Source organism: Lepidothrix coronata, unplaced genomic scaffold (assembly GCF_001604755.1).
Source record: "Lepidothrix coronata isolate B3197 unplaced genomic scaffold, Lepidothrix_coronata-1.0 Scaffold19, whole genome shotgun sequence".
In the NCBI taxonomy this organism is placed as follows: Eukaryota; Metazoa; Chordata; class Aves; order Passeriformes; family Pipridae; genus Lepidothrix; species Lepidothrix coronata.
In genome coordinates, this window is record NW_016690199.1 from 490,935 (window position 1) to 509,416 (window position 18,482).

Genomic DNA, 18,482 nt, shown 5'->3' on the forward strand with positions numbered 1-18,482 from the left:
ATAGTCTTTCTGCCATTCTTACAAATCACAGGGCTGCTCTTGTATTGACAAAACAGGGAATCTGAAAGAAATTCTAATAATGATGCCCTCTGACCATTTAAAGTCAGGAGTAGTTCCAGCAGGTTTGGGGCCTTATCTCTTGAATGGTAATTTTATTGTCATCTGGCTATTAAAAAAATGTAGAGAATCCATTGTAATTTTAATTGCATTTTGAGTAAAATACAAATGCAGTTTCTTAACTCCTTCAGAGTTGCAAAGGGCAAAATAATTTTTGTTTTGTGCAGATGGATAGAGTGAGCAGGCAAACCAAACTGCTCCAGGCTTAGTTTAGTGTCCCCCTAAGCAGATACCTTGTGTTTGAAGACTGAGTAATTTGAAATAATAAAGATTATTTTAAAAGATGCCATTTATACCTGTTCTTACAGGTTTTCGTCATCGTTAGTCATAAACCTTGGACATGTAAAATGCTTCCTCCAGCAAAACATTAATTTTTGCTTCCCTTCCTTCACAGGCGTGTGCCTTGGTTATTTTTGGCATTTGTGTTGGCCTTCTGAGTTTAGTTCTGATAATTTACAATTGGATTGATCAGTAGCAGCCTATTGACACTGTCTGAGCTGAGCTTCGGGAGGACAGCAAGAACCAGAGACGTGGCAACACTACTGCAATGAAGGCTGGACATCCTAAAGGAACACTGACCAAAGCTGCCTGTGGAAGAAACAATGCTCTTTTCAACTGCTTTTGTGATGGTCCTGCTTTAATCTGCAATCACTCTCTTCAGTTGCTGGACATTTAATTAGTTTTTGCCGTTCTGAAGGACTGGTTTTTAACGATGTAACAATGACAGGTAAAAAGGTCTCTTGAGAATTTCTGCGGTGCAAAAATGGTTATGGGGCAGATAGTGAACAAAAGTAGAACTTTGAAATAACTCCCCCTTTAAAGACAACGAGGTGAACAGATGTTATATCAGTCATTACGTGCATATCATGATACTTCCAGTTAGGATAGTGCACGTTATCCTAAACTGTGCAAGACTTCCATTGCTTGAATAATTTCCAATATTTCAGCCAGTTCATAGTAAGAACTTTCTGATTCCGAGTGTTTACCCTAATTTATCCTAAGATGGATCCAGAAACCAGCTGCCTTAGCCCAGTTTAATGGGCATGTCATGATAATATTTGTTAATTGCTTTTTGAAATACAGTTTTTGTGTGTCAGCACACTTGAATCATACTGATACAATTGTTAAATTAGCAGGCTTTGCCCATCGAGCATAATAGCTTTTAGTAGCATTAGGAAGTACTTTCATTTTGCAGTTAGTAATAGACATTTTTCAATTAGTATCTGCTTTTGAATACTACTCAGTGTACCTCAGTATTTCTCCCAGTAAAAGACTTTCTTCTTTTTCTCTCTTATTCCCATTTTCACAAGTGTTACAGGTTTGAACTAGAGTGTTTCCATGTTTTATGTTCTGTTGTGTGTCAGAGAAGGTTTGGGCTTGAAAGGTGAAAATCTGTCTCTGTTGAAGACAAAGGGAAATTTTACATTTTTTGGGACTTTACCTCAGATCTCTATAAACTTCCATGTAGTCCTTTATAATTCCTTTTTTTCCCCCTAAATGCAACATGAATGCAATTTTCAACACCAGCTGGGCTTTGTTGAATACAGTATTGAGTGCCCCCAAAAAAGGTCCTCCTGTTGGTAGAATGGGAGCAGTGGCTGGTATCCTGGGAAGGTTTTTAACATTTGTTTCTGTCAGGTGGCATCTCATGGCTTTAAAGTGGCCTAATTTCTTCAGAGCCTTCCTGCCCTAAGGAAGCAAAACCTGATTAAATGTGCTTGATCCTCACCTGTCTAATAGGGAGGAACAACAAAGAGTAGAGTTGGAATCACCTTCTCTATTCCTGAGCCTGAAAACCAGGATTTCTCATGCCAACAGATCACTTGACTTTCTTGGGATCTGTAAGATACTTTTCATTTTTGATGGATGGCCTGAAAGCACCCGGGTGGTGCAGCTTGGTACTGCCTCAGGAATCCTTTTTGCTTGGAAATATCCTTCTACTTAGGGGGTTAATATAGAAAAGACATGTGTGGTGAGGCCTGGGAACTAACTCAGAAGTTTTGGTAGGTTACCAAAGAAAAGAATCCCTGGAAAATGCTGCAGTTATTTTTATAATAAAGTTTCTAGCAGAGGTTTTATGATTCCAGGTGAGCCATCTAGTTTGGCAGTACCAGAAACAGCATGTCCACTCTTGGCCAGGAGTTTCCAACTCCTTCTGTGGCACTGGCAGTGGCTCCTGTCAGCTTGTTTAACCAGCAGAAAACCAACATGACTGAGAGGTGTGACATGTTATCTGCCAAAAAAAAATTAATTTCACTTTATTGTTGCAGTTCTCCCAGCTTGTTTAACTCTTGATAACCAGGTGTAGCTGCCCTCTGGTAGCTGTGCCTCGTGGGCTTCATTGCACTACAGGGATTCAGACACTCAGGGAATCTCTGGCAGTACTGTAAAAAGCTAAATATGTACCTTACAAAAGTGTGCCTTCAGCAAGCAATGACAGCTGTACATCAGCAAGTGATTTTCTGTGTGACTGAACCAAAACTTCATAGGAAAGCAGAAGACCTTACGTTGATGAGAATGAACTCAGGGATTTTTGTCAGACACTAGAATTTAGGTAGTGTATTTATTAGAATTTTTATGGAAATTCTTTTTCATTTATTATCTGCTCTTGTAGGTACTGCGGAGTGTACCTGTAGGACATCACTACAGTCACTTTATTTTAAACTGACCAGCAAGGCTTAACTCTGAATACTTAGATGATCTGTGAGGGGACAGGAAGTTGGCAAAGCTTTACTAACCTTTTGCTCTTTCCTCGTCCCCCTGAAAAAGCTGAGTCTTGCCATGCTCTGTCGCCCCCAGGCAGCTGGGTTTGTGTGCATCATCTTAAAAATGTGACTGAGAAAATACCTGAAATGCAGTGTTAATTTTACAGTGGATTCCTGTCACGCTGCAGAAATCACTACAGTATTGTTTTTAATCCCTGGGTATTATCCTAACTAGCCTGGCTATCCACTGACTGTCCTGGTAGGTAGACTTTGGAATGATGAATGCCAGTGTATGAAGCTAATACTTGGTGAGGATGAATGGAAGCAATTCACAGCTCTGCTGAGCTCTATTATTACATTTTGGCTGTGGTGCAGAAGGGATAGCACAGGGGGTTACAGGATGTCTGTTACCCTTCATCTGAAAAAAGAGTTAGAAATGCTGCTGCTTCTAAGTTTCTGTAATACTTAAAATATGGAGGGAGGGAGAGGGGCAGAAAGAGAAGGAACTTCTGTTGCCAAATTTAGGAGGAGGTATGAGCGTTGTCCACAATGAAAAAGCAGAGTAAGAACACTGTTTTCATCCTCCACATCTCCCATGGCCATTCTGTGCCCTGTGTGTGTGTTTTGCTACAACTGAGTACTTGCATGAATTTTTTGAGGAAAACAGGCCTCCAGTCTGGAACTCTCTGCTCACTCAAATGCTGAGAAATATTTTCTTCTTTATTCTTGTGTCTGGATTTTTTTTCCTTCCAAATTTCCAGATTTATAAATTTCAGTGATTCTGCTTTATTACATGTCATTGGCATTTTCTAACCTTTTCTGAAGACTGGACAGGAATGGATGAAGGGACCCGCAGCATTTGTGAACTCCCTTGGCAAGATTCCCTTTCCCCAGCTGAGCAGGAAGAACAATGTAAGAGATGAAAATTCATTGGTTGCCTTTGATTTATTTTCTCTGTTTCTCCTGTTTCCATCCCTTCTCCATTTGAAGGCTGCTCAGATTTCAACTGGGCTGTGGCAAGCTGGGTGTGGAGAGTGTCTTTTGTAACCAACATGGCAGGAAGGAGACTGACAAACAACAGCCCTCGAAACTGGGCTTTGCATTGTGGTAAATGCTCATCTTTTATTCCCATATTTCTAAGCAGTTTGGATCTTAATATATTGATTTTCGTGGCAGGAGTTTGTTTGAAATTGTATAGTGAAAACTGAGACACAGTCAAACTGTCCTGTCCTCTTCTCTTTAGACCAGGGTTAGTGACCTCTGTGGATATTTTGCCAATATGGCCCAGCTCATTTAAAATGAAATTAATTCCTGAAATTAATTCCTGAAATTAATTTTGAGGATTATTTGTGAAGAATATGAAGCACTTTCATTAGCATCAGGTTACACTGATATTACTATAAAAAATAGAGATAGATGTATTTATCAGTGGATCACTTAAAATACTTCGAGATTAGTCGACTTGTTTCCAAATGTCCCTACTTAAGGAGATGGAAATTTATATTTCTGTAGTGGGCTTCCTGATGTGCTCTTCTGATTAAAGACTGAAGTTCACATCAGTCCAGGAACTCGAGTAACATTGATTGTTGTAGAACTCCTTTCCCAGTTAGATTTATTTTAACACTTTACCTGAGTTTGTTGGTTTACAATTGACTTTCATGTTGAAAGCAATCACTGTATTTGCTCTGCCTACAGAGAAACCTTTGGATATGTTTACTGCTACTGCCAGTGGGAGAGAATTTTCAGTATTATAAAAGCGCTGCCTAATTTCTGCAGTTTGTGGTGGTGGTTTTGGTATTTGCATTTCAGTTGTGATCATCCAGCCACGCTTCATGTGGAAATGGAATTCTCAAAAGAAATTCATGTAATGATCTGTGTGTAAAAATTGCCCGGCTCATGTCAAACCTCTGCGTGGTACAATAGATTTTCCTTTTTGAGTTCTCCTTGCCTCAGGTTCGCTGCAGGACAGCCGAGGCGTGTCCCCAGAAAAGCCAAACAGAAAATAAAGAACAGTACTTGTGTAACTAATGATTGGCATCTGTGCTTTGTGTGTAACGTGCCTGTTTGGTGACACAACCAAGCGTTGTCTCCACAGTGGTGCTGCTGCCACCCCAGCTCGGGATGTAGCATCGCTTTCACCAGGGAAGGGCATCCTTCTTAAAAATTGTTCCTGGTTGAAATGGATGCAAAAAAATAGCTTGTCCAGCAAGAACTGCAGGTTTTGTCCTCCCAGGTGTTGGTTCATGGACAGCAAACCTGCCTCTTCTGATCTGCTCCCTGCTATAAACACGAGGCAGCAAAAGGGATCCCAGAGGCTGTGGCTGTGCTGTGCCAGCACTGCCTCTGGGATGTGGAAAGGAGGGTGACCAGCTGGTCTGGCAATGCAGAGTAGGGTGAAAAACGGCTCATGGAGAGCCCTTGAGGAAAGGCATTTTTGTTCAGCAAGGTGAGAACCAGGCAGGGAGGACAGACCATTCCATTAGGGAATAGCAGCAAGAGGAATGATGGCTGTCCAAGAAGGGCTCTGAAGGATGGATGTGCTTTTTGGCTGTAAACCACAGAGCTCTCCAATAGCTGTGTCCCGTGAGTACAGCTCCAAGCACTTTGCAAGGTCTGAGGGAGTCCTGAATATAAGGAAACATGGAAAAAACCCCCTCATTATTGTGCTGCTGGCTCGATTCCAGAGCTGTAGGACCGCTCACACACATGGAAATGAATATCAGCAGCTCTGTGTTTTACTTAACGGTGTTTGCCCCAGCTGGAACTGGCACCAAAGAGCACCAACTAATTCTGTCCTGTGCTGCACCAGCTGCCCAGACCTGGGTTGTTGTCAAGTGTGTCCTGTCTGTGCTCAGCCTTTCTCCTGCCTTCAGCAGCACTGCTCACACGGCAGTGACGCCGACGCCAGGCAGCCCTCGGCACCTGGTTTGAATTTAAAGCTCGTTTACACATGATGTCACACTTTTATTGTCAGCCCAGAGAAGGTCAGGACAGTTCATCTTGGGAAGGTTTGCATTGTTGAGTCCTTACATTGCTGCCATTAATGCCTTCACCATCTGAGCTACACTCCAGGTTTCAGGCATGATGTAATCGAAGGCACTGGGTATCTGCGATGGTCGGGGAGGCCGGTGCGGTGGCTGATCAGCCCCGGGATGCTGAACTACTTTTCTGGAGACTTGAGGGTGGAAATTCTTGCTCCATGCATCATGTAGCAAATCAGGGATCTGGCCAAGGAGAGTTAATGAGCCCTGGAAGCTCAGGGCGGTTGTTCCAGTCTGTTGCCTTTCGGGAGCCTGTCTCGTCGCTCCACAGACCAAAGTGAGACGGTGTTCCTGGGAGCCCATTCTCCCCGGCCTCCCAGGTAGCTCCACTTGATAGTGGGATTTACATAGAGGGATGGAGAAAAGATTTGGGATGTGGTTATGATGGGGCAGAACCTGTCAGGCTGGAGTCAAGGGCCATGAAAATTTCAGGCTTTATTCTCACCTCTGGTCACACTCTGCTGTTCCACCATGTTGGGCCAGAAGTGGGGCTTTAGCACAGCATTTCCCCAGCTGGGTTTGTGCAGCTCATGGTTGTGAATCTCCTGTAGGAAGGGTTTAAGGAGCCTGTGTGTTTTATAGCATCCTACAGGTCTGGCACTGGGATGGGTCCTGGCACGTGTTCTGCTTCGGGATTTCGATGAACAACTTCCATCCTTGTTAAAGGGATAGATGAGTGAACAGATGGGTTTTATTCACTTCTCAGTTCACACTTATACAATCCACTTGTCTTTCTCCAAATATAAAAATCAGTATTTGATCCTTTGGGGTGAAGCTTTGGAAGAGCCTGAGCAGTGAGTCAGAACCAGCTGCATGTTGGTGGGTGGGTACCAGATGTGGGCACAGAGACAGCCTGGGCAGAAGCTGTGCCAAGGAGGCTCCCTGCTGACTGGTGTGTGTTTGGCACCGGGGCAAAGTTGTGGAATAACACTGACCTTCTCCTCTTGGTCTGTTTTGATTGGTGGTCTAGGAGGCTCCTCACCCTTGAGCTTTGGGTAGGGGTGCAGGGGCATTTGTACTGTTGCTCACTGACCAGGTGCTGACCAAGTCCTTTAGTGCTTGAAGTTCAGAGGTGCAGGGAGCTATAGGTGAAATCACATGTGGGTGAGGGGTGCAGATGGAAGGTCTGTGCCCTCTTGATGTTGTTGACATGTTTGGGTACAGGGTCACCATGCACATTGATCTTGATGACAATACGTGGTGTTGATGCCCTAAAATTGCTGCATCTGCAGAATGCTGGCCCTTTTTCCCCTCTGGAATGTGTGCTCTTCTCAGGAGCAGTGCAGCACAGTGAGGTCCTGCTCACAGGCAATGGCTTGCCAGGCATTAGTGGAAAGGAGAGGTGAAGAGCTGAAGGCCCTTTTCTTGCATCAGTTGATACTTATTCATTAACCCTGTCACAGGAAAGTGGGCTGCTTCGGATTTGGTGGGCACAGAGACCAGTGAAGTGCAAACACAGCCATTCCTCTGGCACTTTGGGGTTGCATCCCTTCCCAAGGATCAAAAAGGGCTCCAGCTGGGGATGAGCAAGAGCAGCCTCAGCTGTTACACAGCCGGGGCAACCAGACCTCGTGCACAAGTGATCCCAGATGGGATTAGGGAGGAAGGCCCCTGTCTTGAGGGACAGCATCCCACAACAAGGTGCGCCCTGTGAGGTCTGTGATGCTCCTTGGCAGCTGTGGGGAGACAGGAGCTGCATGGACATGGTAATTTTTAATGCTCCTCAGAGTGTTGCAACTGGAGCCAGATCCAAAATTGTAGTTGAAATGGTACAGTTTTCCTTTTGGTATTTGCTGGCACAGTTTCTGTTGCTGTTTACAAGCCATTTCTTCTGGAATCATCTGAGCAACAGGAACATTCGTCTGGTCCTTTTCCAAGGGGAGATTACTCAAATGATGGTGGAGAGACATTGTCTTGGCCTGGCTGCCAAGTGTTAGCCAAAGATATCTGCCTTGCCGTTCCTTAATCCGACAGTTCAATTTGGTGGGTCAGAAGCCAAGGAATGACATTTTTCCAGGGGGATGCAAAGCCTCGGGCTGGAATTACATGGAAACCATGGACAGATTTACCCCCCCTCAAGTTCTGAAAGTCAATATTCAACACTCTTCCAGCCCCTGAAGCTGTTCCACCAGGGCCAGCACTTTGTTTTTGCCATGGCTTGTCTAAACAAGGCCGTTCCCTTTGAGCGGAGGTGTCGCCGCACATTCTCCAGCATCCTGCAAAGGGGGAAACATTTGGCTTTAGCACTTCCCTGCCACCCCTTGCTCCTGCTGCAGGGGTGGAATACAAACACCGGGGCTTTAGGGGTCCCGGGAGAGGCCGAGTGAAATTCCTTGCTTTGAAATGAACATTAATGCTGAGAAATGGACTCCTTTAAAGAATGTAATGCTGGGAATAAAGAAACTCCACGTACGTTCATGCTTTGATAGCTCAGCATTATCCATTAGGCTCCAGCATCTGGGATTCAGGAGACTGTGGAAGCAATGGTGATTTTGAGGGGTTTGAGGTTTTTGAGCACGTTTTAGCCCCAGCTTTAACTCACATGATTTGCCTCTCCTGGCTTCAAGGAGAGTTGGAGCGGTCCTTTGAAGGTGTTTTCTTAAGGGACCTTTCCACTGTGAAAGCGTAGCAGAGCAGCCTTGGCCGCATAAATCTATTTGGAAATGACTTATAAAGTGCTTAATTTGCCTTCTCTTAAAATTCCTTGTTGTCCCTCCAGTGCCCTCCAGCTCGCTGTTAAGTGACCTCTCGGGAAGCTGAGGATTGAAGTCCCTTTCTGTGCCACAGAGGGAATGTGCTTGACTGAAAAGGTTGAAAAAAGAGAGTCCAATGGACATTGCCTGGGAAAACACTGTGATTCGGTGAATTTAAAAGCTCTTTGTTGTCCTGTGCCAGCCCAGGGGCTTTGAGTGATGATAAGGGGCACAAGCAGGTGACATGGGCACCTGAGGGTCAGTCTCCTTTTCTGGTGGCGTCCCGTGGCCCAGAAAGTGTTTAGAAGCCCAAATGCCAGAGCTTTTCAATGATGCTGGAATCTTCAGGATCCAGCCCCTAAAGAGGGCCTCCTTCTGCCCAGGCTGGGCTCTGACACAACCAGGCTGGTTCTGGAGCAGCCACAGAACTGTTGTAGGTTGCTCCAGCGGCAGAGGAACCACGGCACAGAAATTCCCCAGCCCTTCTGTCCCCCAGGGAAGGAGGAAAGTGGAGGGGAGGAAGAAGCAAGGTGAGGAAGGATTTGTTGGGTTGTCTCCTGAAATTGTGGTGTTTTGCTGACCTGACTGTCCATTTAAAAGCATGTGGCACCATCCCTGCTGTGCAGGGGGGTCTGTGGGGTTGGGATGGGGACACAGCCCCTCTGCTCTGTCACCCTCTGTGTCTCACTGCCTGTGCCTCCCTGTGATGGTTGCCTGGCTTGCCCTCACCCCCCACGATGGTCCCATTGTGGTGACCCATCTTGGATCCTCCTCCTCCTCCTTCAAGGAAACCAGAGGAGAGCCTGAGGTCAAAGCCTGTCACCCAGCCCCTTCTGAGCTGGACATAAACAGGGTCCAAAAAAGCCACAGAGGGTGGCTCAGTGGGTGGGGGATGTTCCCAGTGCCAGCCTGGGACCTCCCAGGCCGCACCACTGAAATGACCCCACCAGCATTAATGCTGGGATCATTTAACCACTGTCACTTCTCAGCCCTCTGTGATGGGCAGGTTGCAAGGGCAGAGCAACCACAGAGCTTTGTGATGCATCCCAGCAGCTCCAGCTGGTTTGGTCTCTTCTGAGCTTCATCAAGACAAAAAAACTTCAGTGGGAGCTGCCTCCCACCCAGCCTTGGTACAGGGACATGTGTGGGGCTCAGAGATGGCTTTCCAGGCAGGAGATCCTGGAACAAAGCAAACCTTACTTCCAACTTTCTTTACCATGTGTTAAGCTTTGCTGCTGCCAGTAGTGATAAGCAAAACTGAGCTTCACCTGAGGCCACTGCAACAAGTTTTTTGACCTGTCCCACCCAGACTGGTCTGGTTAAAGGCTCATCTTTTCTGGTTTAATTGACACCACACAAGCAACCAGTTTGCCAGAAGGATTTTTAAAACATGCTTGGAAAGCAGCAAGTGTCATTGTCAGGAGCTGCTGAGCAAGCAGAGTTTAACAGGGTGGCACAACTGTTTTTCTTTCTATTCTCAGCAAAAAAAAGGTGGAATCACATGGAGCGGAGAGAGCCATTTGCTGAACCTGCATGTCTATTTTTACTCCCCGGCTCCATAATGTTCCTAGAATAATTTTTTTTTAGCACACAGCAGGGTAGGAAAAAACTCGTGCTGATGGCATCTCTGGTATCCCCATTGTGCTGGGAGGAAAGAGGCAGCTGCTTTGCTGACCTGTCACTTCCATGAACCCGCATTCCAGGTACAGAGGCCATTTGCTCATCAGGGTTTGTTTGACGAAATGGCCACCAGGTTTTATATATAGATCCTGCCTGGCCTGCCAAGTTCTCTCAAATTCTTGTAGGTTGAATGAAGTTGGAGGGGGTGGGAGAGGATTAGCTTGAAAAATAGAGCTGCTAATCTGCCGGTGCCTCTGGGAGAGCCTGCGGGATGCCCTGTCACCCCTGGGACTTGGAGCATCCGTGGGCATCCCGCTGGGAGAGGGAAGCAGGTGGTGCTCCCACACGGCCTGGCACTGTGGGCTGCTCCACAAGGGCTGTGGCCACTGCTGGGGTGCCACAGGATTGAGTGATGGGGGAAGCTTGGGAGGAATATTTATAGCTTGTCTCAGTGCTGGTGATCGCCATCCCAGGGATGTGAAGGGCTCAAGTGTTCAGGGCAGCTCCCCAAGGACAGAATGATGTAGGGTTTGGGAACACAAATGTCCTGACAGTGAGGGCAAGGGTTCTGCAGTGTGGTCTCTTACCAGGAAGAGCCCCCAGCCCCTCTGTCAATGGGTTTAGAGGAGAGCAGGAGAGAACACCTGGAGTTGGGGGGCGGCTCATCCCAACAGGGTCTGGATTTGATGTTCCTGTGCCTGCCTTGTCTCAATAATTGTTTTTTTCTTTCTGAAAACATTTAGGGTATTTGTCACCTTTCCTTGAACAGAACAGACTATCTCCTTCAGAATTCAGGTATCTGCTGGACACTGATATGGTTTTAGTTGTTATTTTTTTATTGGTCTGTGCCAAAATCTGACTCTGGAGTCCCAGAGTAAGCAGCAGAACTGTGCCATGTTGCCAGTTTTGACCACCGCAGTAAGAACTAAAGAATTAGCAATGCCTGATCATCATATAAAGGCTGTAGGGCTCTGAGGCCATGCTAGCAGCCAGAATTTAATCTTTTAAAAGAAAAAATCCTTCTACTTCTTGTGATTGTAAAACATGTCTGGGACACGCAAGAGCACAGCCAAGGCATGCTCAATACATTGTTGTGAAAAACCTCATGGTGCTCAACGCCAGCTCAGGAGCAGAGCTTGGGGCTGGATCAAGGTCTTGGATACTTGGATTTGGTGAGGTCTTTCAGCTCCTTTTACAAATGAGCTTTTGAACAATGAGCCAGTGAGAAAAAGAGAAGCAGGTGGCCTCAGCCGACTGTGCAGAGCAGGGAATTACAGCAGGTCCTTCCATAAGGAAGGGAGTGAGCTCCTGGGGAGGGCTAAACACACTGTCCTGCTGCTTGTAGGGAGCTCTGTGTGTGTGTGTGTGTGTGTGTGTGTGTGTGTCTCCTCCAATAAAGGAAAGATACCAAGGCTGCTTCCCCATGGTGATGCCAGGGGATTTGGGAGAGTTGGTTTAGGGTAGATGAACAGCAGATGACTTTCCAGAGGCTGGTCCCACAGCACGTGTGCCCTCAGCAGCCACCGCCTGCCAGCCGGGAGGTTTCGTTCCTCGAGCTTGACTTTGTTTGCTGCACAGGGATTATTTGACTCTCCAGTAATACATGCCTCATTTGCTTTGTTTTTTGGCCAGCTCTGCTGGCAACTCTTGTTTCCTCCCAAGGGTATTGGTACAGGAGACATTTCGCTGACAAAATCCCTGTCAGTCCCCATGCACGGACATGGGCCAGGCACCTGTCTGCCCCAAGATTGCCCCTGTGCACACATGTCCAGGAGCTGTGGCTTTGTTCCTCAGGGAAGCCTGGCTTTGATTTCAGCTCAAATTCTTCCCTTCCTCCTCCTCAGGCTGCCAGGCCCAGCACCGAGACCAGCCGGGTCCGGAAGGCCTGGGCAGATACGTCTGAGCTGTCAAAATCCACACCAAGCAATGAGTCCTGTTGCCTTTTCTGCTTTCTGCAGCGAAATTTATTGATATTTGTATGCACCAAAGGGACACTTCGGTGTTCCCCTGCAATGGAGATGTAGCACCTGGTGAAGTGGGCACAGAGTTCTCTTGAGTTTGGCCATGGTCAGTCTCTATCCCCAGAGAGATGGGTTGCCACACCGTGGACGTACCTTGGTACCAAGCTACTGGTAGCCCAGCCTTTCCATAAACTCTGGTATTGTTAAAAATGTGGGTAAAATGTTCTTTTTTTTTCTCTCTCTCTTTTTTTTTTTTTTTTTTTAAGCCTCATTACTTAGTCACCTTCCTGCAGTGTTTCCTGAATTATTTCACTGTGCAGTTTTCCTGTTGATCCAAGCTCATCAATAAGAGACCTTGGTGATATCAGTTTGGTGGTGGGGTCTGCCATTTTGCTTGCACCCAAGAATTCAGGGAAATGTTACCCAGAGCTTTCTGAAAGGTTTGGCTTCTTGCCAAGACTTGCATCAAAACTTTTCACACCCAGAAGCAAAAATTTCTGAAATGTCCCAGGGAACTGAAATCCATGGGAGATGATTGGAAGTTTATCTTGAAGCAGTACATTATCAGTCAGATATTGCTGCTCCTGCAATGCCAAGAGTAGCTGGTACTGTTGCTGGGACAGTAAGACCAGAGTGTCCTTGATATGCTTTGCTCAAAATTCCTTAGATGTCTGCACTGGTGTCTGTGTCATAAATTATTTTGAGGGATTCCCAGTAAATTTCATGAAAGTTGCCACTTCATTAGTTAAAATACAGCTAAGTAATAAGCTTTCATAAGGTTGCCTCAGGTAAAACCACTGCTGCAGTTCGCCTTTCTAAGCCAATGTATCTGCAAGAAACACCCAGGGTTGCATTTCACTTTTAATGGATTTTTTTCTATCAGCCAATATTGTGAGGCCAAAAGCACCAACTGTGTCTGCTCACAGCACTAGTGAGTCTTTCTGGGAAACGGGATTTCAAGGATGACTTTGAGGCACATTTCAGCCTTTAGTAGCTGTAACTAAGGTTGTTCTCTGACCATTCTATCCTGATGTGGCTCATGCAGAGCACAGCTCGTATCTTGGAATTGTTTGGGTTGGAAGGGGCATTAAAGATCACCTTGTTCCAACCCCCTGCCATGGGCAGGGACACCTTCCACTAGACTAGTTTGCTCAGAGCCCCATCCAACCTGGCCTGGAACTCTCACAGAGATGGGGCATCCACAGCTTCTCTGGGCAACCTGCGCCGGTGTCCCACAGGGAATAGTTCCTTCCCAATATTCTAAATCTCACCTCTTTTATTTTAAAACCATTCCCCCTTGTCCTGTCACTATCTGCCCATGTAAAAAGCTGCTCTGCTGTATCATCTCAGCTTGGCCAATTCTGCCTCTTGGCCTCCCATGGGAGGTTGGGCACCAAAACCCTTGGGAACCCCCACACCTACATCCCTTTGTACATCCAAGATGGAGTATGGCCATAACTGCACAATTCCATTGACACCTACTCTCACAGCACAGTGAGAGTAGGTCTCCCTCTCACAAGGTCCCTTTGCTGGAAGGAGAGTATGCTCTTGAGCAGTAGCAAGCTTCAGAGCACTGGGAAGAGATCACCCCCCTTCAAGGTCCTCCTGCATGGAGGATGGGGAACATTTGCCACTCAGAAATACTGCAAATGCTTCTGAATGCTGCCAGCACTTTGGTGGGGTGGTTCTGTCACAGCTTCAACAGAGCCATCAGCTTTGGCTGATGAAAAGTGCAAGTCTGTGTCTCTGTGTCTCCTGGTTCAAACATCACTCCCTGAACTGTCCACCCAGAAAAAATCTGGTTTGTTCCTCGGTGCTCTTGCTTTGCCCAGCTGTGAGCAGCAGCACATCCCACATACGCTGCTGGGGCAAGAAGGCTGAGGTTTGCATTTATTCCAGATCAGGCATATTTACCATGTAACCTCTACGGGGAAATAGCTCCTCTGGAATCACCGAATCTGCTAATACATGAGGCCTTTGTACATAGGTGGTGTGGTGAGGTTAGTGCCCTGTGACTGGCTTGTTCAGCGCAATAAAAATATATTGGGTTCTTAAGATGTTGACCAATGGGTTTGGGAAAGAGATGATTGATTCCCACAGCTGAGAAACAGGGATTGTAATATGTTTTGCCAGAGGAGACCGGTTTGACGGATGAGTTCATTTAAGGATTATGCTATAGATAGAGCTGTTGACAGAATGAATTTGTTTTTATTTTTCATCAGCAGGTATAACACAAAGCAGAACTAATTGAAAGTACTTTCCTTGTGGCATCTGGCTGTGTTTCTTGCTTTAAGTCTTTCACACGCTGTAAAATTACACCAAGGGCTTTTCCTCACTTCCATTTGGTCTCCAAGTTTTCCATCACCGTGTTGCGCGTGGGTTCCCAGTGTGTCAGACGCGTTAGGAAGTTGCAGACTACACAAGAAATGGAGCTGGGCCATTGTTCCTTCTTATTGCACAAATGTTCTGGTGTGAATCACAGATCCATGCTGGGGTGTCCTCACCTCAGGGCTGGTGGCAAAGCTGAAACATGAATGACCTTACAGGTATTTTTGATGGCGTTTTAAACCGTGACCTGCGCTAAATATCATCCCTGTGTGGAGTGATCTCGTTCTGTGTAAGGCCCAGGCCTGGAAGGTGATTATGTTTACCCAAGGAGGTGTTCTGAGGTTGAAGGAAGGTGTTGAGTAAAGTTCTGGAAACAGCTTTTCCAAGCAGCCAAAGTGAATAAATCCCAGAGTTCCTTCAGGGATTTGGCTCGCTGCGTTCATTGCTCTCCTGGTCGGACTGCTATCGCCTGCTGGCTCGGGCTGGGTGATGGAAGCAGGAGCTCAGCTCCCCAAGCACTTCCCTCTGCTGTTTGTGGGATCTCTGTGCTGAGATCATGCAGACTGTCAGGGTGAAAGACTGAGCTCTGCGGTTCAAACTCGTCCTACAAATTTGATCTGTGGGTTTTGGCTTGGGGTGTTTTTTTCTCTCTTTCTTTTCCAGTTGTGGTCAAATAAGAGTTTTCCAGAACTGCCTCACACAGGGCCAAAGAACAGGAATGCAGCGAGCACAGCCAAACCGACGGACTCACAATCTCAAGGGAGAAAATACCCCCAGGTCGCTGCCACCAAGTCCAACACCTGAGGAGAAGAGCCCATGTGATTTCAGGATTACATTGCAGGCTGAATTCTAGCCTCCACTTGGCCTCAGACCTGAACTTTAAGCACCAGCCAAAACATAATTCGAATTTGAGGACTGGCTATTGGTCTGTCTCCTCTCCTGCTCCTCACATGTGCAGTCATTCAACAGAAGCTGAAATGTGTTTTCCCTGCCAGGGGCCGTTGGTTTCCAAACAACTACATCACCGTGGTGAGTGATGGAGTTTCCATCAACTGCTGTAGGCCAAATGCAGTCATCTGAATTCAGGTCTTGGCAGGTACAGAACTTGGAGTTGTCAATGATTTTTATATGAAATGGTACCTAATTACGATTTCTCATCCTGTGCTTTAGTTCCGTGAAAGTTCTTGGAACTGCAGATGAATGGGAGCTTTTTGTCTCTTAGCGAGTGATATTTTCTGTTCTTTAATTGACCTTTGAAATAATTTAGTCTGGGCTTGGATCTGGGTTAAATATAGCTGGTTATTTTCACTCTGAGTATGTAATACATGAAAGAACCTAGGTATCCTTTGAATGTGTTTTGACAAGTGCCCTGTCTGTGTTCAGGTATGTATTTATAAATATTTGTGCTGTGTGTATTAAAATGACACTTCCAAAAGCAAGTACTTTCTCTCCTGTAGCAAAATATTTGTCCAAAGTGTAGTGTTAGGTTTCCAAAAAATGGGCAGTTCAAAGAGGGTAAGACACTTGGAAAGAAGTGAGCAAGGAGGGGATATGAGCTGAGCCATCAGTACTTATGAAGTGAACGTGGAGCCATTATCCACTTTATCCCATAAAACCAGGACTAGATGGTGCCTAAAGCACTTGCCAGACAGCAAGGTTAAAGGAAGCAAAAGAAATTATCATAAAATCATAGAATATCCTGAGTTGGAAGGGACCCACAAGGATAATCAAGTCCAACTCCTGGCCCTGCACAGCACCATCCCCAAGAATCCCACCATATGCCTGAGAGCATTGTCCAAACACTTCTTCAACTCTGGCAGCCTTGGTGCTGTGACCACTTCCCTGGGGAGCCCGTTAAAGTGCCCAACCACCCTCTGGGTGAAGAACCTTTTCCTAACATCCAACCTAAACCACCCCTGACACGACTTCAGGCCATTCCCTCAGGTCCTGACACGGGTCACCAGGGAGAAGAGATCAGTGTCTGCCCCTCTACTCTCTTTTCTACCAGGCTTCATGGCACTGCAGAACACCTTGCTAGTGGTGGTGTGGGGGCTAAAGCTTTCCAAGGATAGGATTAACCAAACTCATGGAAAACAGCACAAGCAGCACCTGTTCACTGCAGAAGCCATATGAATACAGCATCTGTCTTCTGAAGACTCTAAACTACTGTGGGCTGGGAGCTTGCTGGGTGTGGGACAACTGCTCTTCCCTTTCTGATACTCATTTCCAAAGCATTTATTATTGACTACTGTCAGAGGTAAGATGTTGAGCTCCTGTTCTCAACAGGAGACAATGATCATAAGATGATCATTCTTATCTTCCTAATTTATATGACAAACCCATGAAGTCTAAGGAGCTACTGCCTGCAAAACAGAAGCAAGATCCCAACAGTTTTTTGCCTCCAATCCCTTGCCTAAGGCGGATTTCAGTTCAAAAGAGGAACAACCAAAAAAAAAAAAAAGAATAAATTCAAAGTATTTGTCAGCATTTCCTCTGTGTTTTCCACATACAAAATCCCTCTCCCTTGATTTTCTCTTCTCTTTTCATCCTGATAGCAGAGACACCCCATCTGAGCTGTGATCCCCCCTTCTCTCCATACTCCAAAGATAGGAAATATTTAACTGATTTCTTTTTTCCCACTTTTTTCATCACTTCTCATCTCATGTTTGATACAGGAACAAGGTCCTGTCTTTCCTTGTTTGAGGGTAACGCCCAAAGCTGCAGCCTCCCTGAGGAACCGACTCTGGTTCATCATTACCCTGCTGTTTATGTAGCCATTTACACCCAGATTCCTCTCATTTGCAATGTGCAGGTGTCTAAGAAAGGTGTAAATGAGTGTCTGGAGTAGACCAGCATCATGTCTGCTCTGCTTCCTACTACCAGTTCTTCTCCAGAATGGAAGACCTGTCAGGCACTGCTCCAGGGGACATCAACTGCTCTTACCTTTTCCCTTTCCATCGGGGTGGGACAGTGCAAAAAGATCAATCCAAGTCCAGAAAGTGTGGCTGCAGCAGTGTTAGTGAAGATGGCAGCATCACATGCGTTTTTGGGACGGAAAAGGTAAAAATTACCCATTCTGAAAGAGTATCACAGAACCACAGAGTATGCTGAGTTGGAAGGGACCCATAAGGATCACTGAGTCCAACCAAAACAACCTCTGGCCCTCTCTCCTGACAGCCTGTGATCTGAGTCATCAAATTCCCTTCTCCTGTAACTGCTGCTGCCACTTTTCAGGGGGTGGAAAGCCCCGTTAGCTCAGACCTACCAGTGCCACTTGGCAGCTGTGGTGATTTACAGCAGAAAAGATTCATCGTCTGCAACCTGTCAGGGCAGGATCTCCAACTTCATTTGAAACACTCCTGCTCTTTCAGATGATTTACTGCCCAAGCACAACGTGGTCATTTTATCTCTCTTCTCCTCCCCCTGTGCCCACGACAGACTGGATCCCACTCACAATCCCCTTCCAGAGATCCAGTGCCGAGTGCGTGGGATAAAAGCCGCTCCATTTTCCGTGGGCCCTCCTGGGCAGTTCTGCTGGAAGACGACTGCGTAGCCAATTGCCGTGTCCATTTTGCTGGCACCTCCAGCATTTTATGCGGTGTCTGAATCCCAACAGGCACCTCACGCCTGCTAATGGCTTCACAGGCCAGCCAATCAACTGGTTATTTACGGCAGGCACGTCTCAAAACCGTCGGGTCAAGTTTTCCTACCCTGACGTATTTTTTTTCAGAGGAACACATAAATCCTCTCCTGCCATTTGCAGCTTAAACCCTCCTGAGTGTGAAGCCAGTGGGTTAAAGTTTCCAGCAATAGTATCAAACTGTATTTTAAAGGGTTGTTCTCCTGACTCTTTAGGGGCCTGGGCACCTCGTCTGAGTCATGAATCAGTTCACACTGCATGATTTATAGGCATTAAGCTCTCTCTTTGGTGTCCTTTAGCTCCGGAGTTGGAAGTCATAACCAAGGAAATTGAGACCTTTCCACTGTTCCAGTGTTTTTGTGTTTAAGGTGCTCCCC

The 18,482-nt window shown here is 46.3% G+C and overlaps 1 protein-coding gene and 1 long non-coding RNA gene across 2 annotated transcripts in view; one reads left to right on the plus strand and one right to left on the minus strand.

Annotated features, from left to right (window-relative positions):
• SLC38A6 (solute carrier family 38 member 6) overlaps positions 1 to 4,846 on the plus strand; it is a 41,752-nt gene extending 36,906 nt beyond the window's left edge. The window contains exon 16 of the mRNA XM_017807629.1: positions 512 to 4,846. Within this exon, the coding sequence (XP_017663118.1) occupies positions 512 to 592 (81 nt within the window). The 3' untranslated portion in view covers positions 593 to 4,846. The remainder of the gene's footprint in view (positions 1 to 511) is intronic.
• An 8,835-nt stretch (positions 4,847 to 13,681) lies between these two features.
• Positions 13,682 to 18,018, minus strand: LOC108493729. Its single transcript, XR_001873572.1, has 3 exons — positions 17,920 to 18,018; positions 17,409 to 17,470; positions 13,682 to 14,660 (listed from the first exon to the last, which is right to left on the minus strand). It is a non-coding gene; the product is annotated as an uncharacterized LOC108493729 (long non-coding RNA).
• Between the last annotated feature and the right edge of the window lie 464 nt (positions 18,019 to 18,482).